General features: G+C 52.8%; 9 protein-coding genes across 9 annotated transcripts; 6 read left to right on the top strand and 3 right to left on the bottom strand.

The window, feature by feature from the left end:
• The first annotated feature begins 145 nt into the window (after nt 1-145).
• BX661DRAFT_184850 (S-adenosyl-L-methionine-dependent methyltransferase) lies at nt 146-1299 on the top strand. The gene has a single exon (XM_051536609.1). The coding sequence runs from the start codon at nt 223-225 to the stop codon at nt 901-903; it is 681 nt and encodes a 226-aa protein (XP_051390661.1). The 5' UTR covers nt 146-222; the 3' UTR covers nt 904-1299.
• Nucleotides 1253-1546, top strand: BX661DRAFT_184849 (uncharacterized protein). Its single transcript, XM_051536608.1, has one exon. It carries the CDS (start codon nt 1309-1311, stop codon nt 1510-1512), a length of 204 nt encoding a protein of 67 aa, XP_051390660.1. The 5' UTR covers nt 1253-1308; the 3' UTR covers nt 1513-1546.
• BX661DRAFT_206369 (uncharacterized protein) lies at nt 1397-2913 on the top strand (the record flags this gene model as incomplete). The annotated part of the gene is made up of 5 exons (XM_051538622.1): nt 1397-1408; nt 1436-1973; nt 2282-2407; nt 2519-2821; nt 2845-2913. Exons 2-5 carry the CDS (start codon nt 1821-1823, stop codon nt 2911-2913), a joined length of 651 nt encoding a protein of 216 aa, XP_051390659.1. The 5' UTR covers nt 1397-1408; nt 1436-1820.
• Nucleotides 2914-3179: 266 nt separating this feature from the next.
• Nucleotides 3180-3817, bottom strand: BX661DRAFT_172067 (uncharacterized protein; the record flags this gene model as incomplete). Its single annotated transcript, XM_051533752.1, has 2 exons — nt 3180-3571; nt 3601-3817. The coding sequence occupies 2 exons, from the start codon at nt 3815-3817 to the stop codon at nt 3180-3182; spliced, it is 609 nt and encodes a 202-aa protein (XP_051390658.1).
• A 71-nt stretch (nt 3818-3888) lies between these two features.
• BX661DRAFT_184845 (MraW methylase family-domain-containing protein) lies at nt 3889-5505 on the top strand. Its single transcript, XM_051536607.1, is given in 5 exon segments — nt 3889-4308; nt 4331-4492; nt 4544-4862; nt 4919-5016; nt 5036-5505. The coding sequence occupies 5 exon segments, from the start codon at nt 4124-4126 to the stop codon at nt 5298-5300; spliced, it is 1029 nt and encodes a 342-aa protein (XP_051390657.1). The 5' UTR covers nt 3889-4123; the 3' UTR covers nt 5301-5505.
• A 218-nt stretch (nt 5506-5723) lies between these two features.
• Nucleotides 5724-6743, top strand: BX661DRAFT_128824 (uncharacterized protein; the record flags this gene model as incomplete). Its single annotated transcript, XM_051532520.1, has 1 exon — nt 5724-6743. A coding segment is annotated over one exon (1020 nt), but the record flags the coding sequence as incomplete, so codon positions are not given.
• A 1876-nt stretch (nt 6744-8619) lies between these two features.
• Nucleotides 8620-11610, bottom strand: BX661DRAFT_40078 (P-loop containing nucleoside triphosphate hydrolase protein). The gene has a single exon (XM_051539143.1). It carries the CDS (start codon nt 11388-11390, stop codon nt 8667-8669), a length of 2724 nt encoding a protein of 907 aa, XP_051390655.1. The 5' UTR covers nt 11391-11610; the 3' UTR covers nt 8620-8666.
• Nucleotides 11611-14355: 2745 nt separating this feature from the next.
• On the top strand, nt 14356-16211 carry BX661DRAFT_154789 (seryl-tRNA synthetase). Its single transcript, XM_051533264.1, has 2 exons — nt 14356-14594; nt 14913-16211. Exons 1-2 carry the CDS (start codon nt 14462-14464, stop codon nt 16121-16123), a joined length of 1344 nt encoding a protein of 447 aa, XP_051390654.1. The 5' UTR covers nt 14356-14461; the 3' UTR covers nt 16124-16211.
• A 1-nt stretch (nt 16212) lies between these two features.
• Nucleotides 16213-19004, bottom strand: BX661DRAFT_184840 (peptidase S8/S53 domain-containing protein; the record flags this gene model as incomplete). The annotated part of the gene is given in 10 exon segments (XM_051536606.1): nt 16213-16544; nt 16556-16684; nt 16717-18246; nt 18259-18338; nt 18354-18359; nt 18372-18419; nt 18444-18618; nt 18649-18684; nt 18709-18906; nt 18925-19004. Coding segments are annotated over 10 exon segments (2576 nt in total), but the record flags the coding sequence as incomplete, so codon positions are not given.
• Between the last annotated feature and the right edge of the window lie 1258 nt (nt 19005-20262).

Genomic DNA, 20262 nt, shown 5'->3' with positions numbered 1-20262 from the left:
TAGCATGTCGATTGATGGAAATACGCAACCCCCCGGTGAGCATACCCACTCATCCCATATCCGCCACAGCTGGAAATGTCTGCACTGGGCAGCACAATCCGCTCGCCTTGGCCTGGCCTCGCCTGGCTGGATATTAGAACCACAGTGCCGGTCACGCCAACTAGACCTATATTATATATATATATATTTTTTAAATATCTTCAACCTCTCATTGCGACCAAAATGGACTCGGCCACGTCACAAGCGAAATCAGCCACGCCAGTGGTAAGCACAAACCTGAAGGTGCTTCCGACCGATAACGTCGAATACGGTAGCCACGAGTACTGGCAGCAGCGGTACACTCGCGAGACAGACGAGACGTTTGACTGGTTTAAGACATACAAGGACCTGACGCCGCTGTTTGACAAGCACATTGGCAGCAAAGCAGCGCGGATCCTGATGCTGGGCTGCGGTAACTCAACGCTGTCGGGGGACATGTACGAGGCAGGGTACCCAAACATCATCAACATCGACTACAGCGACGTGGTGATAGAGCAGATGCGGCAGCGCACGGCACACCAGCCCAAGATGACGTGGGAGGTTATGGACGTGCGCAACCTGGCGCTGGAGAACGAGTCGATCGATGTGGCTGTCGACAAGGGCACGCTAGATGCGCTGATGTGTGAGAAGGGCGACGTTTGGGAGCCGTCGAGCGAGCTGTGTGAGAACGTTGCAGGCGAGGTCAATGAAGTCGACCGCGTGCTTGCGCCCGGCGGAAAGTTCATCTGGATCACGTTCGGCCAGCCACACTTCCGCAAGCGCCATCTGCTGCGCGACTCGTGGGACCTGGAGGTCGAGCGCCTCAACGACGGCGGCTTCGACTATTTTGTGTACATCATGACCAAGAAACCCGCAAGCCATTGATTGTTTGCTTTTTTTACGTTTATGTTAGAACTGTGAACTTCAAGATCATCCCCGATTGTGTTTCCAGGCCATTGATATCGATATTGATGTCAGTAGCTGCAGAGAAAAGCAGGGCATGGCAGAGCAAGTCACGGCGCCGTGCTGCGCGGCGCTGCGCACGCCTCTGCCACGCGGAGAGCCATTGTCCAAGCGATAGAGCTGCGTGATGTCTCGGCTACAATGTCTATTTATAATGCGCTGATTTTCTGTGTTCTCGCACGCCAGCCAGCCAGCTGCAATTGATGCGCCGCCTCCTTCAAAGCGCTGCTCTGACAAGTCCTGTGTGTCGCCGCCAGACTCGTGCCGGAAAAAAGGTGGTAAAAAAACAGCACCCTTTTTGTTATTGTTGTGGTTGGCACGACGACGATGACGCTAGTGGTGATGATGATCCTGCCGCCACTGGCGAGCCTCGACTGTTTCTTATTATCTTTTTTCTTTTCCTTGCTTCTATCTCCCACTTTTCCACTCGTTCTTTTCTTTAGTGTATATAAATTTTTCCACTTTTCCACTTTTCCATTTTTTGTTTTCTCACTCTTATTTCAAGAAAAAAAAGCAATTTGCGTTGCATAAACTGTATTGGCCCGCTCCCTCACCCATTCACTCATTCAGCTTTTTGCTCAGTTGCTCGCATTTATACACACATTTCTATCAACCGAGCACTGGCTCTAGCCATAACCATAGCCATAGCCACAGTTGCAATTGCAATTGCAGTTACAGTCACAGTCACAGTCACAGTCACAATACCAGAACCAAAACCAGCAGCCAATGTCATTTCAGAATTTGTTTGTGCCGCGGGCGCGCATTGCCACGTTCAAGGTGCGCCTGCAAATTGAGGACCTCAACAACGTGCCCCCGCTCAGCGGCGTTTTCTACGCCAAATGGAAGTGCCAGGACCAAAGCGGCTCTTCGCCGAGTATGCCTGTGGTCAACCAGAGGTGCGGTGGGCGCATGCTGTCCAGAAGACTGTCGACATACCAATCAGCAAAGACGGCATGCTCATGCCATGCGAGTTGAAAGTAGCAATCAAGCAGGTACGTGTCCCCAGGGACTGGAAAACATTGTCATTATTTCTGTTTATTGTTTTATCTATCTGCACGGCAGCGGCATCAGACAAATATCATGCGTCACATCCCTTGCTCCCTCTTTTTCTTTTTCTTTGCCTCGGACTGCTCGATCACCTCGCCTCAGTTTGCACGAACTTGTTCGATTTCGCTCTCGAGTTTGTTTTTGATCGGCCAAGAGAGATACTTCTTGTTGGCTTGTTTTTTCCTCTCCGCTGCTGGCTTCTCATGCACTGATTTCGCACCCTGTCGATCCATCGCGTTCTTGTTCGATGTAGGAGGTGTACTCGCATGTGCGCACAAAGGTCGGCGCATTGGCCGTCAATCTCTCCGAATACGCCCGGCTGTCCGGATCGTCGCGACGCTATTTTCTGCAAGAATGCAAGCTCAATTGTACCCTAAAGGTAAGCCTAGTCACATCAAACGCTGGTGCGCATATCCAGCACCCTACGTGCCTCGGCCGAAAAGCACCCACCACTAACTGCTTGCCAATTGCCAATTGCCCATTCTTGTAGCTTTCCATACACGTCACGCAGGAGTCTGGACCCGAAAACTACGAAATCCCGCCCCTTGACAGATCGATGGTGCTCACAGACCTCAACGACATGATCACAAACGAAAGCAACGCCGCGCGGAGCGGCAGGGAAAACTCGACCAAGGGCACGTCGTTCTCCAGCCGCCAGCACTCGATCATACGCCAGAACAGCGGTAACGGACTTGTCGCTGCCAACTCGCCATCGTCGGTCCATACAACCAGTCGGAGCAACACGACAGACACGTCTCAGTCTTGCGCGCTGCTGCCCATCGACAACACCAACGTCCGTGACCTGCCCCCTTCCAGCGCTCGTCCAAGAAGAACCAGCAGATCGTCGAGGATGTGTTTGTCTCGTCACCAACCCTGCCCACATGAACCGGCCGGGCAGGCCCTAAAACGGAGGCGCATCCTGCCACCAATGCCAGCCAATGCGGCCGCGCGCTCCTCCCCTTTGTATTTCTATTCTTTTCCGACTCCGTTGTGCGTCTCATCCTCCTCCTTGGAGGCTTCTCTGTACGCCACGCTCTTGCTATTATTCATTTGGATTTAATAAACTGTGCCATTCATTGTCCACCAATGACAGCACCCAATCTGTCTAGAGTCTCGCAGCACCTCCCACCGAACCATTGGGGGGGGTCCGCCTATGCCAAGTTCCGTATGATGTCGCGCACAAGGTCTGCCAGCTCGCTGTCGCTGTATGGATCTTGCATTTTCGGCGGGACGTGCACGAACAGCGTTTTGGGCACTGGCAGCTGGCGCTTTGCGTATGACGTCTCCCCCTCGGCGAGAGAGGTATAGTATGTGAACTCGCACAGGTAGCGTCCAGCGTTCTGGCTGGTCACCACACTGGCCCACCCATTTGCAGCCAGGGTACACTTTAGCGCATCGACGTTGACCGACGTGCTTAGCTTTTTTGTGGTCGAGTACCCTGGGACGCAGCCGCTATCAGGCACATCCTTAGTGCCGCCATTGCCCTGCTTCGAATAGCCGTCCCGGTGTGCCACCCCTTCGAGTTTTACAACGCCCGGGCTGCCTGCGCCGCAGTGGATCACAATGCTGTACTTCTCGCCCAGGTGCAACTGTGGAACCAGCGCTGACACAGGCCATAGCTCACGGGAAGCTCATGGCAGTGGCAGACAACGGTGACGCCACCCGCCAAAATACGCTCTCCAGAAAGCTGCTTGACTGTCTCCCAGCTGCGGTTGTCCCTGGGCCGCGGCGTGCCAAACGGCTCGAACCCGGTGAGCAGTGCGTACTTGACGTTTTGAGAGGTATCCATGCTTTTGACCGTGTGCAAATAAATATATGAAGCGCGAAAACTTTTTCGAAAAATGAGAAAAGAAAAGGAATCTCGACTGTTGGCACGCCCCAATTTTGGAATCGCTGCTTGAACCACAAGCAAGGGGAAGCGCCTGATCCGATCCTAGCCTGGAAATCGATTTTTGCGCCCAGTCCTCATCTTGAACAGCTTCCCGATGGCCCTGATCTGATCTGCTCCACCAAACTTTTGTTTCGTTTTTTTTGTTTCTCTTTTTTGTTGCTTTTTTGCTTTCTTGTGCGCACAGCCAATTTATCTCAGGCTTAGATGCAGCGCGTATTCCGTTTACCGTGTCTCGCTCTGAATGCAGGGCTTCTCTGCCAGCTTTCCAAACGCCACATTGCGCATTCTTGTCGGATCCAGCGCGCTCGCACTTGCACCCGCACTTGCACTCGCTCGAACAGCAGCAGCAGCAGCGCATCACACGCCGCCCCTATTTTCCCTATGAGCGGGTGCATGACCGGTGTTGCTCAGTGAGATCATCGAATACCTTGCACCGCAGAAAGACAAGGTCTACTTGGACGGCACGTTTGGCGAGGGCGGCTACACCAAGCGCATTCTTGACGAGGCTGCCTGCCATGTGGTTGCCATTGACCAGGATCCCTGTGCTGTGACAAGGCGCGTAGGCTGGCCGAGGTATACCCAGGACGCCTGAGGCGTTGTGGCACGAGTTCGGCAAAATGGCAGCCTCGAGCGGTCATTTGACGGAATAGTCCTCGACATTGGCCTGAGCTCAAGCCAGCTCGCATCGGATCGCGGGTTCTCATTCCAGAGGGACTGCCCACTCGACATGCGCATGTCGTCGACTGCAGCGCACGGGTCGCTCCGGCGCCTGATTCCAGCGGACGTCGTTGTCAACCAGTTCTCCGGAGACAAGCTCAACAGCATATTTAAACAATTTGGCCAGGAGCGCTTTTCTCGCCTGATAGTCAAGGAGATCGAGAAGAGGCGCGCCAAGGCGCCAATCATGACAACCCACCAGCTCGTCGATGCGGTCGTTGCCGCGGTGCCCAAGCGCTATGCTCGCGAGGCACACTGCACCCAGCGACGCGCGTCTTTCAGAGCCTGCGCATCTACGTCAACGACGAGTTGGGCCAGCTGCAGTCTGCGCTTGCGTCTGCCACCAGGATGCTTAACCCGGGCGGGCGCCTGGTTGTGGTGTCTTTCCACTCGCTCGAGGATGCATCGTCAAGAACACTTTCGCGCGCTGGCAGAGGAACAGCCAGCTAAGCTATTGTTCGAAGAGGACGAGTATGAAGATGCTGCTGTGACCGATACTGAGACCGAGACCGAGACCGATACGGAGATCTACAGCGACGCTGGCACTGTGCCATGTGTATTTCGTCTTGTGACAAAACGTGTCGTCAGGCCGTCGGCAGAGGAGATTGAGCGCAATCCACGCTCGCGCTCGGCCAAGTTGCGGACCATTGAGCGCGTCAAATGACAAAAAAATGCGTGGATTTTTTAGTGTACATATCAAGCCAAGCCTTGCTGCCTGCTGCTTGTTCCCCCACGTGATCTTTGTTTTTTTGCCTCTGACGTGGCAAAATATATCTCGCCTGAGCCAAAAGAAAAGAAAAGAAAAAACAAGATTCAGCTGGGCCTTCTTTTTACTTTCCTCTATTTTTGAGCTTTTCACTTGATACGCCCAATTTTAGGAAATAAAATTTATCTTACATTCATACAAAACAAAACTAAATTAAACTAAAAGACTAAGGATTTTTATTCCATTCCATTCAATTCTTTTATACACCCCACATTATCGTCCGAACTTGCACCCGCTTGCTGAATGACTGTACGATATGGCCGACACTAACCAGAGGTCAACCATGCCGCGACTAGCAGTATATGGAATCTCGACCACAGTGCTGACGGCAGCGTGATTGCGTCGGCATTCACGCAGCACGAATACTTCTACACGGCGTGCGTCCAGCTGTCTCAATCAGGCACTGCAATGCTGGTGCTGGCAAACATGGGGCTGCTGCTGACAATCTTGCTGGGCAAGCTGCTGGTACGGGTCTTCTTTGGGCAGCTGCGCGCTGTGGAGGTCGAACGGCTATACGAGCAGGGCTGGCTTTCAATCACAGAGACGCTTCTAGCGCTGGCGGTGCTCCGCGATCAGTTTGATGTGGCGACGCTGAGCATGTTTGTGTTTTTGCTTTTCTGCAAAATATTCCATTGGATGCTCGAGGACCGTATAGGCTTTATGGAGCAGCAGACACGACTGACTGCGCTTTTTTTTGTGCGCACGCTGTCGCTGTCTGCTATCCTCGCCGTCACGGACTGCCTTATGCTGATGTACGCCGCGGAAAACACTCGGCGGTACGGCGCGACAATGATGATTGTCTTTGGCTTTGAGTATGCGCTGCTGCTTGTGCGTTTCCAGTCGACATGCGCCAAGTTTGTGCTCAACGTCATCGACATATCCCGCGGCAGCGAATGGGAAGAGAAGCAGTCGTTTGTGTTTTACGTGGATCTGCTGCACGACTTTGCAAAGCTGCTTGTGTATCTGGGCTTCTTTGTTGTGCTGACCATGTACTACGGCCTGCCTATCCACATTTTGCGTGAGCTGTACATGACCATCCGATCGTTTTATACTAGGTGCGGCGACTGGGTACGGTACCGCAAGGCAATGCAGAACATGCACCTGCGTTACCCGACTGTCAGCCAAGACGGGCTGGATGAGATGAACGATAAGACATGCATTATCTGCCGCGAGGAGATGTCCGGCCCGACCCAGGAGCAGGCTGATGCGTGGAACAACGCCCGGCGAGCCGGGAACGCTCAGCCGCTATCAGGGGATACGCCAAAGCAGCTGCCATGCAGCCACGTGTTTCACTTCAACTGTCTTCGCAGCTGGCTCGAGCGGCAGCAGAGCTGCCCGACGTGCCGACAGAGTGTGCTCGAGGAAGGCACTTTGTCGCAAGGCGCCCAAGGCCAGAACCAAGGCCGAGGTCATGATCCTGGCGCACCAGCAGCTGAATTAGCAGCGGCAGAAGCAGCACAAGGTGCACAGCATGCTGAGCAGGGACTCCCGGTAAATCAGCAAGGTGAAACGCCCGATACCGATCGTATGCACCCCACGCAACAAACGGAACATGGTGCTGTGTCACAGGGCAATGGTTCAGCCACTCTTGGCCAGAGCAACGTTGGCAGCAGCAATGTCGCATCAAGCTCTGGAAATTCTCGACGGATATCAAGTGTCGTGGCCGGTATGTCGGCAAACGCTGGTTTTGCAGGTGGTCAGCCCGATGTGATTGGCGCTATTAATGGCTACTACTCGCAACAAAACACGCATGCGGGAGTGCTGCCCGGCCATGCCGGCAATGTGCCCGCGGTGCCGGCGACAGGCACCTTGATCCCCATATTCCCACCGGGCGCATCATTGCTCGCACCAATTCATCTTCCCTTATTGTCTGACTTCCCGTCTCCCGATCTGAGTATGCTCAGCAGCGAGCAGATCAACAGACTGGAGTCAGACAGCCGCACAGCAGTGCAGGAGAGGATCAGAATACTATCGGCACTCCAAGTCCAGCTCTCATATATGATCGTGGCATTGACTCAGGTCGAGTCTTTGGTTCCATCTGCCCCCACAGCGACGGGAACAACAACACCATCGTGCCAGAACCATATACGCGGCCTGTTCAGCAAGCGAGTGAAGAAAAGAAAGGTGGTGTTCATAGCAGCCCAAGCAAATCTGAGAATAATAACGAGAACAAGACAGACGCTGGCTCTTCGCAAGCCAGACGCAGCCAAACCCGCAGTCACATATGTTACCAGACACTGGCAGCAATCCACATGGCGACAAGACCAAGGGCAAGGGTCCAGAGCTGGAGCCAAAGCTAGAGCCAGAGCCAAAGTCGGAGCTGGAACCGGAACCAGAGATTGACGAGTGATGCAGAGCGCATCCAACGGCTTTCAAAATTATAATTTTCAATATAAAAAATGGATTCAATTGATCTGGAAGCTCAAACACGAGTAGCTATTTTTCTTCAGTGCAGAGATCATCACGACACGTTATGTCTAATAGCCATCAGCAGGCGGCTCTGATGTTTCTGGCAGTGTGCTGTCTTGAGGAGAGCAGTGGAGACGCACGAGCTCCTCTTGCGCGCACTGGCGCACAGTCTCAAAGTCAGTAGAGACCATGCTCGCCCACTCTGGGCACCACATCCATTGAGACGAGGAGCACGCAGGGCTGGACAGGCCGTGAAAGATGCGAGCAATGGACCGAGCGGTCTTTAGCTGCGCGCAATGCTGGTAGACAAAGCTACGGATGCGAGCGCGTGTTTCAGGATCAACACAGGCCTCGGTAGTAGCATGACCAGTCGTAGCCTGGGTGATGGGATCAAGTGGCGCAGACTGCTGGGCCAAACTGCAGAGGCACGCAAATAGACCCAGTCTTGTCGATCAGCGTGCAAAGGTCCGGAGAGCGTCAGCCGAGGCCTCAGAGAGGCCAAGTGCTGCTGAGAAGCCTCGGGCGACGCAGCAAAGTATGTATCGATGGCAGCCTGGATAAACTCATTCTGTGTCACGCAAGGCGCCAACGAGGCATCTGTCTCCATAGAAATGTTGTCGGTGGCATTGCGTGTCAGGGCGTCTGATGGCAGTCGAGAGGCCGCAAACATGGTTGACGCAACGCAGTCGACTCTGCGGAGAGAGTCGCGGATCTTGGTATCATTGTTAGCTGTTATGGACGCTGCGAGGGTCGATATGTAGCTGTCTACGCGCAGGGCAAGTTGGTCACTCCAGGTCTCGTCGGATGGCCCATCCTCATTGTCAGAAGCAGCGGCAAGGTCAGCAGCAAACTTGCTCATATCGAGGGTGACTTTGACGATGCATGATGGTTCTGCCATTCTAGGAATAGCTCGCGCTTGGCTCGCCAGTGGTGCAGCTCCGATGAGACATCTTCAGGAGTCATGCTCATGGCACGAGCCAAGTCGAAAACGTCGACGGTGGCAGATGTAGGCGGCCTTTTTCCAGCTGGCAAACGGATGCCCTGACGTGGCTGCGCCGATGCGCCAGCATTGAGGTGGTCTGCCAGCTTTGAAAAGAAGGAATGGCTTTCGGCTAGCTTGGCAAGATCGGTGCGCATGAAGCGGATAGCACACTTACGATGGGTGTTGGGCTCGGGGGAATAAGTAGCAGGGTCGGCAAGGGCAAGATAGTTAAGCAGCGTCTGCACGACGGCCTGATCGGCATCAATGTCTGCTTGCAGCGCAGCAAGCTCGAGCACAGCAGTGTGGGCAACGTGCCAGGCTTTTGATCCAAGCGCAGCAGCTGATCGACGTGCGAGAGCCGCAGCAGCAATTGCATTGCGCACAAATGCGTCAGGAAAAAGTCGGAGCAACAGGCGACGCACAGCCGCAGAATCGACACCGTCAGAGTGAGCCCAGCTGCGGATGACTACGGCGTCAGAGGACATTGTGCCATCCTGCATGGCAAGCAGCAGAATGCCTCTTGCTTGCGCGCCGTCGCGGCCGGCGCGGCCAACCTCTTGTACGTATGCCTCCATGCTACGCGGCAGATTAAAGTGTACAACCGCGCGAATGTCGCTCTTGTCGAGGCCCATACCAAAGGCAACAGTAGCAACCAGCACGCGGATAGCCGCTACCCCAGAGGTCTCGCGCATGAACGCGGTCTGGATACGCGTGCGCTCAGCTGTGTGCTTGCCAGCATGGTACGCCTGCGCCGGTACCGAGCGCGCGGTGAGAAATTCAGCAACGCGGTCTGCAGTGGCCTGAGTGGCTACGTAGACAAGCACGGCACCGAGCGAGACCATTTCAGAGGAGCGCAGCATGGCGAGAAGCGTCTCCTCGCGCGCAGTTGACCGCAACTTTGCTGCGCCTACATCAACTGCCACCGCTCCTAGTAAAATATTGGGGCGTAGCACACCACCGCGCACAATGTCGTGGTTGTTGATAGCAAACATGGACGCCAGGCGTGTAGCCAGGGCGGCAGTGGCAGTTGCGGTCATCGCCAGCACGCATGGGTCTCCCAGGCGACTCAGGGCCTCTGGCAGCTGCAGATACGCCGGTCTGAAGTTGTGCGACCACTCGCAGGCGCAGTGCGCCTCATCGATGACTGCCAAGTGCACCCGCGGAACCCCAGCACGCGCCATCAGCGCGTGGAAACGCGGGCTCTGCAGGCGCTCGGGCGACACAAACAGCAGCTGCACATCTCCTCCTACAAGCTTCTTGGCTGCGTCGCTAAAGCTCGAGGCGTCTTCGCCCGACAGGCACAGAGCGCGAAGCGCTTGTGGCAGCCCGCGCATCTGATCGCGCATCAGGGCAACCAACGGCGTCACCACTAGGGTCAGGCCGCCGGTTGCCGCCCACAACACTGCTGCTGGAAGCTGATATGCCAATGACTTTCCAGCGCCTGTTGCTAAAATCAGCAATGACGAGCGGCCCTCGATGACACGCTGCATTGCTGTCGCCTGCTCACTGCGGAACGCGTCGAATCCCCACACATGCCGCAGCACCTTGCGCATGTCAATGCAGTGATCGACTGAGTCTAGCGCGCATAACTCGCTCGACTTTGAGTCTGTGTCTGCACGGAAGCTAAACAGCGACTGGCCATGAATAAGACGGGTCGGCTGCGCTGATTGGCGCGACCCACCTTCTGTGTCGCTCCGACATTCACGATTATTGTCATTCCAGCTGTCGTCGAAATTGTCGCTGTCACTGCCCATATACATACCGTCCTCAGCCCACCCTTCGGTACCGTTCTCTGCATCTTGGCTGCCGACCTTTGATCCGGGTACCGTTGTTTTGACGCGTCCCTTCTTGCCGATCATTCGCTTGTACAGCGCTGTGCGGCGGTCCTCAGTTGACTGCGGTCCATGGCGCCCATTTTTCAGGCGGAGCTTGTAAAAGTTGTTGCTAACCAGATTCTGCAACCCAACAGTCCGTGACCTCCCAGTGCCTTCGATGTTTCCATCCTTCCCTACAGGCTTCAGCTTCACCCGTCGTGTGCTCCGTTTCTGTGTTGTCTTCTTCCTATATGATGAAGATGCATTGTTCTGTCCCGCTGCTGCCTCGTCTTCACTGTCGCTGTCGCCTGCGACCAGCTCGCCAGCGGTAAGGTCACCCATCCCGCCAGTTGGCCGAGTGCGTGCGTCGCACTCTTCATGGCCGTCGCTCGTGTAGCCTTGAGCTGAGCCCGTCTGGGAGTCTCTGTGGATCTGGCCGCCAAAGGCGCTTAGAGATATTGATGTTGTCTTGATCAGCCGCCCGGCTCTAGCTTTGAACATGGGCACGCTGACCCCCGCACTTAATGTCGGCTCCTGCTCGGACATTGACATCATATTAAGCGAGCGCACCAGCGGTTGATGGGCCATGCGCGAGTTGCCCACTGCCGCACCAGACGCCAGAGACTGAGCCTGCTTCTGAGTCTGAATCGGCATCTGCATCTGCATCTGCACCTGAGCTGGCCGCTGCTGCCTGTACTGCCGGATCAGTGACGGCAGTGGGTGGTAGATAACTGTATCCCAGTCTGCAGCAGTTAAAGCGCCACTGTTTGCGTCAACCAACATGTTCACTCCCACGTCGTTCGCCTCCGCCAAAGATTCCCCGTGAGAGCTGCTTGCTTCTGTGGTCTGGTCTGATCCGCTGCCATTATCTGCAAATCTTTTTGTTGTTGTCGCAAGGGCAGCAGGTGCACACTCGCGGTATGCTGCGCTGCTGGCGCCGCCAATAGTCTGATCAAGTGGCAAACTCTGCGCCTGCGTTTCGGTTTGGACTCCATAGCTTCCCTGCGGTCGCAGTCGCGGTCGCTCTCGCCCGAGGCCACCTCCCCTCTGCAGTTATCATAGTCAGCTTGAGGATGGGTAGCATGTCTGCCAGCGCCTGCTGCTTGCTTTGAAATGGGGGCAGAGGCAAATGTACGGCGATGGTGTCACCTGTTCCCCCTCCTTGATCGCAGCTGGCTTGCGCTTTAGCGGCATTTCTGGTGTCGACGTCTCCATTGGCAACACTATGTGCGCACTTTCCTTTTCCGCTGTTGTTCTGACATGCGTCTGCCCACCGTCTCTTTCTTCAGTTTACTGTACTCGCGGTATTTGCGTGCAATATCGGGCATCTGCACCAGGTCGTTTTTAGTCGCGGCTCGGCCATTCTTCTTGTGAAAGTCGGCCTCCCAGTCCTTCAGCTCGTGCTTCAGGTCCCGCGCTTGTATCTGCGCGTGCGTTTGCATCGAGGACGCCGTCAGGCTCTGCATTAGTGTGTCTGTGTGTGAATGGAGGGAAAAGGCAAAAAAGCGAGCAGTCGAATGGCCTGAATAATGAGCACAACAGATATGCCGAATTGTAGAAAAATAAAATAATTAACGCTTTATAGATATATATATATGCACCCTAGCAAAAGAAGCACAAGAAAGGTAACAAAGAGCGGGGCCACAAATGCGCAGCCAGTAGCCAGGCTAGCAACTCAGGAACCATGTTCGCATGTTCTCGTCGCGTTGAAGCGCCAAAAAAATCCAAAATTGTGGAAAACGCGCGCTTAATCTACACGGTTGTGATGGGAGTCGGGGTTTGGCGTGCTTTTTCGATGGAAAAGTTGGGAGATATCAAATTATTATATCAACAAATCTGATTAGATCAAGTCTCTGTGGGAGGTCTCGCTTTTCAATTTGGACTGACCCTCAACGGCAAAGCCTACAATGCCACACGCTAGTCCTGAGCCGTTTCGCCACTACCTACAACAACGCGCTGCAGCACTAAGTTGCCGCTTCAATATTGCCCCCCTTGTAGGCATCGGCGCGTAGTCTTCGATATAGTCGGGCAAGTGGTACATATAATAAAAGTTTGGATTTTGAATCGTAGATTTGCCAGCTCTCTCGGTCGAAGCTATAAAACGGATCCACTCCTGATGCTCTTATTTAAATCAACCATGTCTGGGCAGTCACTTTTCAGGGTAAAAAACGATTTTCATAATTCAGCAATGGAAAAAAGGTCACCCAGTATATTCTCTTATTTGCCGTCGTCAAAATAGTTGGCAATAAAAGTCGGGAAGATGTGAGTTAAAAAGAAATAAAAAACCGCTCAATCTCTGTTCTAATATTTGTATAAAAATTTTTAGAATGCAGTGGTTGGTATAACCTGACCCAAACTTTTGAGTCGCAGGCATAGCATAATAGGTAGTGCCAAAAAATGGCATTATACTAGCCTTACTCAAGGCAAACCTCGCAATGCCCAGCTCAAAATATTTATGATAATTGCTTTTAATATCATTACAATAACCCTACGTTGAATAAAAGGCTTATTCATATTGTCTTGAGAAAGCGTGGCATATTTTACCAATATACTTAAGTGATTTACTCATTTAATATTTCAGGGGTTATATTCAATATTTACGATATATCCTTAAAGCCAAAATATGTATTTTTAGGTTGCCTTAATTTAATTTGCTTTTGTCTGCAGTTTTTGGTTACCAAAACTTGCAGTACTTTTTTATAACTATTCGACAATTCTAGTACCTTAAATATCATAATTTCAAGCATACAAGCCTGAAAGCAAAATTATTGATTTGGTATTCATATTTTTTTGTATAAACCGCATTGGTGTAAATTCATGGCGCCAATACCATTATGTATTTTTATGGTTTTATTGTTGGTAAAAAATACGGTTTGTAAAACATATTAATTTTTGAGTACGCTGCAGATTTTGAAAAAAAAATTATCACTTGTGCAACATATAGTTGCTGATAAAATTTTATTTCATTTCATTTTTCATCTATAAAAGCGCCCCTCAAGCGGGCGCTGCAAAGCTTGATTTTTGTCTTTGAAGAGAAAAAACAAAAAGAAAGAAGCAAATATGTTTAGGTCGCTTTTTTTGTTGCCTACGCACTCCTGGTTACAACTGCTGTCTTGGTTCATTTTACTATTCTGTATCCATCACTGTAGGTTATCATCTTCTGGCAAGTTGCCGTCTTTGTTTTATCTTTTTTGTTGGGGATAAGCTGCGCCCGTTCGATTATCTTGTTTGCTTACGCTTGTCGCGCATTGCGCATCGCTTTCGTTCGTGTTTGCCAACTCATGTCGCCCCACCAGCGCATCTGGTTGCCATCGTCGTCGTCGGTGCTGCTGTCGAGATGATTCCGGGCGATTCGGGTGACTGGTGATACTGGCAGTGGCGGCAGGCCTGCCCTGCCCATTGGAGCAAGCGTCATACAGCAATAGACTCTATTTTTTAGCTGCAATTGTATAAATATAAGAATGGTATACAAACAACCAATTAATGCGAATACATTTATTTATTTTTCCCATTCCTGTTTTTTTGAGAATTTAGGGATCGGATTCTACACAGCAATGTTATGCCAGCAATGGAGGTGTTGCTTTTTAAGCGGTGTTTTTTGCACATTAGTATGGACATGCTTAAAATATCTCGAAAATGGCCCGATCATGGATTAGATTTTTATACATTATAACTGGCGATCAGATCAGCCAACGGATTTTTTAAACAGGCGCAGGTACATTTTTTCGCTTACCTCAATTGTTTTCGAGTTTTTGAGCTGCATTTTTGGGGCCCAACTTTTTTCTCATTTTTAGATTTACTTTTACTCTCATTTTTTATTTTTTGCTTTTCCTTAATACATTCATTTAATTACAATGCTTGACATCAACCTGTTCCAGGCCGAGAAGGGTGGCAATCCCGAGCTCATTCGCGAGTCCCAGCGCCGTCGTAACGCCAAGCCCGAGATCGTCGATGAGGTTATTGAGCAATACCAGGAGTGGACCGATGGTACGTGTAGTAAAGTATAGACGCGTGTGTATGTATGTATACGTGCCGGACTAGCTACCTATGCCAGTGCCGCTTGTCGATGCCTGAAAGGCGGTTTTATTAGTATAATAGAGTCACGCCAGTCCCACTCAATATGGCCCAGTCTTCCAGCTAATATGTGGTCTGGTCTGGTTTTATATTTTTATTTGCACGCATGATGTATATGCAGATAAATTATGCATCATTTTTATGCCCCTAGGAATGTTGGTGATGATGACTCACTGATACTGCTGCTAATCGCAACCCCACCACCTTTGTTTTTATCGTACTGGTAATTAGTAAAGTTCAGACTTGACGAGACCAACCGCAGCATCAACTCTGTCCAGAAGGACATTGGCAAGAAGATGAAGGCCAAGGAGGACGCATCCGATCTACTGGCCAAGAAGAAGGAGCTCGAGGCGACGAAGAAGGATCTGATTGAGGAAGAGCAGGTCAAGGACAAGGCGCTCCGTGAAAAGGTCGGCAGTGTTGGCAACATTGTTCACGACTCTGTCCCTGTGAGTGCCAACGAGGACGACAACGAGGTCATCCGCACGCACTTTGTTGGCGGCGTCGAGCCCACGCGCCAGACCAACATGCGCTCCCACCACGAGGTGCTGTACCTGCTGGGCGGCTACGATCAGGAGCGCGGCGCCAAGGTTGCCGGACACCGTGGCTACTTCCTCACCGGCGCTGGTGTTGACCTCAACCTCGCGCTGATCAACTACGGCTTGCAGTTCCTCGCCAAGCGGGGCTACACCAAGATCCAGACTCCGTACTTTATGCGCCGCGAGATGATGGCCAAGACTGCGCAGCTGTCGCAGTATGACGAGGAGCTCTACAAGGTTACCGGCGAGGGCGAGGACAAGTACCTCATCGCAACCTCCGAGCAGCCAATCTCCGCTTACCACTCGGGTGAGTGGTTCGACCAGCCATCCGAGCAGCTGCCCGTCAAGTATGCCGGCTACTCGACGTGCTTCCGCAAGGAGGCTGGCGCGCACGGCAAGGACACCTGGGGAATTTTCCGTGTGCATCAGTTCGAGAAGGTCGAGCAGTTTGTGCTGACCGAACCCGAGAAGTCGTGGGAGATGTTTGACGAGATGATTGCCACCTCCGAGGATTTCTTCAAGTCCCTTGACATTTCGTACCGCGTTGTCGCCATCGTGTCGGGTGCGCTTAACGACGCTGCCGCCAAGAAGTACGACCTCGAGGCCTGGTTCCCGCACCAGGGCGAGTATAAGGAGCTGGTTTCGTGCTCTAACTGCACCGACTTCCAGTCGCGCAACCTGGAGATCCGCTGCGGCACTAAGAAGATGGGCGAGCGCGAGAAGAAGTACGTGCACTGCCTCAACTCGACCCTCTGTGCCACCGAGCGCGCGCTCTGCTGCCTCATCGAGAACCATCAGACGCCCGAGGGTCTCAAGATCCCGGCGCCCCTGGTACCCTACATGGGCGGTCTCGACTTTATCCCCTTCGTCAAAGACAGCGTCCCCAAGCACATGATGAAGTGAATGACCATCGCCCTTTGACTTTTGACAATAAAAAGCGTTCAGTCTCGCTCACTTGCTTGATAAAAATATTGTTTGGAAACAGTTGAACATCTCGTTATAAATATATATCATGAGAAAAGAAAATCAATTAAAAGATCTCGCCGTTCCTCAAAATTTCTTCGCCTCCCTCAAAGTCCTGCGCGACTACAGTCGAGTTCTTTGCCAGCGACACAGAGTCGATTATAAAGCGCGGAGAGTGCCAGATCTGGTAGCCCTCGGGATCGGTCGGGTTGCGCAGAGGGCGCAGAGCGTCGATGCGCACGCGGTAGGCACCGGGCGTAGTCTCGAACGGCTTGGTCAGATCGGTGTCCTGGTAAAGCGTCCCGTTGATTGTCGAGTTAGAGTAGCGGCCGCGGGCACTCTGGTAATTGCGCCCAATGTACTCGACGTAACCATTGGGCAAATACCCCGTGTGGTATTGGCGTCGTCCACTAGACGCAACTTGAGCAGTCGCGTCGGATGCTCTAAGCGGTAGTGCACTACAAGTTTATGCGTACTGTCGATGATGACGTGGGCGTTGTCCTCGAGCATGTCGGTGCTCCCTTCAGGCTTACAAATGGCAGTCCACCCTCGGGCGCTGACAGCACATCGAGCTTTGTGTAGTCCCCTACAAAGCCTGTATACGGCACATGCAGTGACTGAGCAGTGCCAACCCGGTCATCCCACAGCAGGTTGAATCGCAGGTAGCCGCCGTAGAACCACTTGTCATTTGTGCTCAGTCCTGTGGGCGCGACGACGCGCACGTACACCCGCTGCGACGTGCCAGGAGCAACGCGAATGGGCAGGCCTGGGCTTTCAATATAGGCATGCGGCTGTGTGTCTGCTGCGACCACCTCGGTGCTGTTAACATTTGGCCACATACGCGGAACGGCCGTAAAGCTGCCGTTGGCCATGTACGACGACACGGACATTGCAGCGAGGCTGGTCATGGTGCAGGTCATAAAGTTGGTTGGACTGTGGTTGAACAGAGTCAGCATGCGAGTGCTTTGCCCAACCACGTGCTGCTGACCGTCCAGGCCCCAGCTAGCGGAGCTTTCGGCATCGCTTTCCGTATAGTTAAGCGACAGCCGTGACGGATCAATGGTTGCGAGTGCGTTCACCGAGTCCCAGATGTTGGCAAGGCCTGAGCCCTGGCGCAAGGGCGACATGATTGTGGTGCTGTTTGCCTCCAAGGCCGGATGTGCGCTTTCGACAATTAGCCTGCGAACTTCCTCGACGCCAATCTTCTTGGTGCGCGCCTGCAGGATCAGCGCGGCCATGCCGGCGACATACGGCGATGCCATTGACGTTCCTGAGAGAGATGTGTATCCGCCAAGAGCAAGGGGGAATGTGGAAAAGATGTTACCGCCGGGCGCACCCACAGCTGGCGACTGGTGCAGCTCGGGGTCAGGACCCCACGACGAGAAGCGCGAGATCTGGCCTCCAGCAGGGTTGCTGACGCTCCTGGTGTGGTTGGTGGCCGTGAGTGAAACGGCACCAACCTGGAGCTCGTTGAGGATGCCCTGGCCGTCTTCAGCTTTGATCACCACGAGTGGGATGGTGACGTTGGGGCTGACCGAGGTCGGTGACATCAGCTCGGCCTCAGTATTGTACACCATCACGCCGACTGCTCCGGCTGCCTGTGCATAGGCCGCCTTATCTACAAACGTGCAGTTACCGCGCTTGATCAACAGGATCTTGTTGGTGTACTTTTCCGCGTATGGCGCGCATCCCTCGACTGTGCCGGCGCCGTCCTTGGGAGCAACTACGCCAGCCGGGGTGTCAAACATAAAGCGGTACTTGTTGTTTCCGGGCGGTGAGTGGACGATTGACGTGTTTTTGTTGACACCAACAATATCAATGCTCAGACTAGTTATCATCCAGTTCTCAAAGGACGCGACGTTGATCACACCCACGCCAAGACCCGGTGACCCCGACGTATACAGGCCATTGGAGCCGTCGTTTCCGGCTGAGGCCACCATAACAATGCCTTTGCGGACCAGTCGGGACGCGGCTACTGACAATGGGTCCTCGCTCCACCCGCTTCCGCCGCCAAAGCTCATGTTGATAACGTCCATCCCATCGGCATAAGCAGCCTCCATGGCCTTGAGAATGACGTCATCGGCTGACTGGCCCGTACCGTTTCCAGGGCAGCCGAAAATCCGGTAGGCACCCAGCGTGACCTTGGGCGCGACGCCTTTAACCTTGGAACCTTGGGCTGCAATAATACCAGTGACATGCGTGCCGTGTCCGTCGCACGTGTCGCGTGGGTCAGGGCCTGGCTTTGGGTGTGGAGTAGTACCAGAGTCATAGCCGTCGCCAACAAAGTCGCTGCCATATTGGAACGGGCAACCAGGTGTCTTCCAGCAGCCACCCAACTCTGGATGCATGTAGTCCACGCCAGTGTCGATGACTCCAACCTTGATTCCGCGACCGTCCAGGCCGAGCTCGGCCTGGGCCCTGTCGACGCCCGTGTGCTGGTGGGCAAAAATAAGATTTGGCTCAACATTGGTCGACGGGATTGCTGTCGAGCGAGATCTCATCTGCATGGGCCAAGTGCGCTTTACGCTTGGCAGACCCTCCAACCGCTCGAGGTTGCGCGTGTTGGGCAAATCGATTGCCACGCCGTTGAACAGGCGTTTGAATGTGTTGCGCGTGTACATGTTAATGCCGGCAGCAGTGACCTCCTTGTAGAACTGCTTGTGCTCAGAATCGCATTCTGCCCTGGCCGGCTCGCCTTGGAACTCGACAAAGTAGGAGCCTGGCTGGATTGCTGCAAGCACAGGCGTGTTTTTGGACTGTAGCGGGATTCCGTATGCCAGGGCCGAGATTGCCAGGCATGCGAAAAATGAGATGCGCATTGGTGTGCGGTGTATGCAGTAATGATTTTAAACGGTGTGCAAATGAATAACTGAGGATGGGATGCCGGCAGTGTGTCGGTGGGAAGTGCCTATATGGGTGTTCGTGTTTGTGTGAGTGGGTGTGGGTGTGTGCGTGCTGTAGGCGGAAGTTGAAGGGGAAGCAGAGATGGTAGAAAAAGATATGTGTATAGATTTGCAGTTGCTAAGAACAGTCGTGGACCAGCAGTCGTAAAAGTGCGCGCCGTCCAAAAGTCGGATAATGAGAAGAAAACAAAGTCGCCTTGGAGAATGGCGGATATCGATTGTAAGTGGGCGGAACTGAAATCCCTTTTTAATTAATGGACGCTTAGCGGTTGGATGTTTTGGATACGTTTGTCACTTTTGAGAGCAAGTCGGCTGCATATGTGGCTTTGGATGTTTATATTGCAGCGCGGTCCGATCGATTGTTGTCAGATGCAGATGTGTCGGTCTTGGTTGCTGCGGGCTGAAAGATGAAAAAGGGCGAATGAAGAATATGAATAAAGAATATGCCAACGGACTACAAACAATTAAAGGCCGATTGTGAGCTGTTTATCAAAAGAATGAACCGTAATAGCACTGTGTATATGCTAGCGAGCGATGCGTTGAGTCCCTTTTAATGTAAGAAACAACGCTGGGCGGAAAAATAAGGCCGAGTGAGCAGGCCCAGTACGCAGACAATCGAAGGAGCACGACGAAGCAAGGAGAGGAGGTGCGCCAAAGGGTACGCGCTTTTGGCGGAGTATAGAAGATAAAAGGTAGTATGCAGGAGGGACTCGGGAATAGGAATAATGAAAAGGGAAAAGTAGATAGGAAATGTCGGACTAATTAGGCGGCATGGGCGGCAGTATATAAATGGGCGCTATCTGTCAAAATGTTATTTTGGCAAAAAAAATTACAGGCGTCGCACCCCCGACGCCTCTCTTCCGGAGATTTGCACACGATGCAATTGCGCTATATTAACGCTTGGCCAATGCTGGTGGACAACTGTGTTGATGGTAGTGTTGTTGTTGTTATTCCTGCTGCCGCATAAGAATTTGCTCGCAGTAGCACGCGGGAGACCATGGATATGCCTGCAACTACACGATGGACGATATGGCCCTGACGCACTCTCCCTGGGCATTGCAGCGATCTCAGCTGGCCAACGTTTGCAGCTTATAAGCCTTATTACACAGTAACAAAATGCGAGTACAAAAAAAGACGCCTGATAAGCAAGCAACTAGAATTTGATGCGCTGGACAA

Source organism: Kickxella alabastrina (genome assembly GCF_025024165.1).
Source record: "Kickxella alabastrina strain RSA 675 chromosome Unknown BX661scaffold_16, whole genome shotgun sequence".
NCBI classification, from domain to species: domain Eukaryota; kingdom Fungi; phylum Kickxellomycota; class Kickxellomycetes; order Kickxellales; family Kickxellaceae; genus Kickxella; species Kickxella alabastrina.
This window is presented reverse-complemented; position numbering and strand designations above follow the sequence as displayed.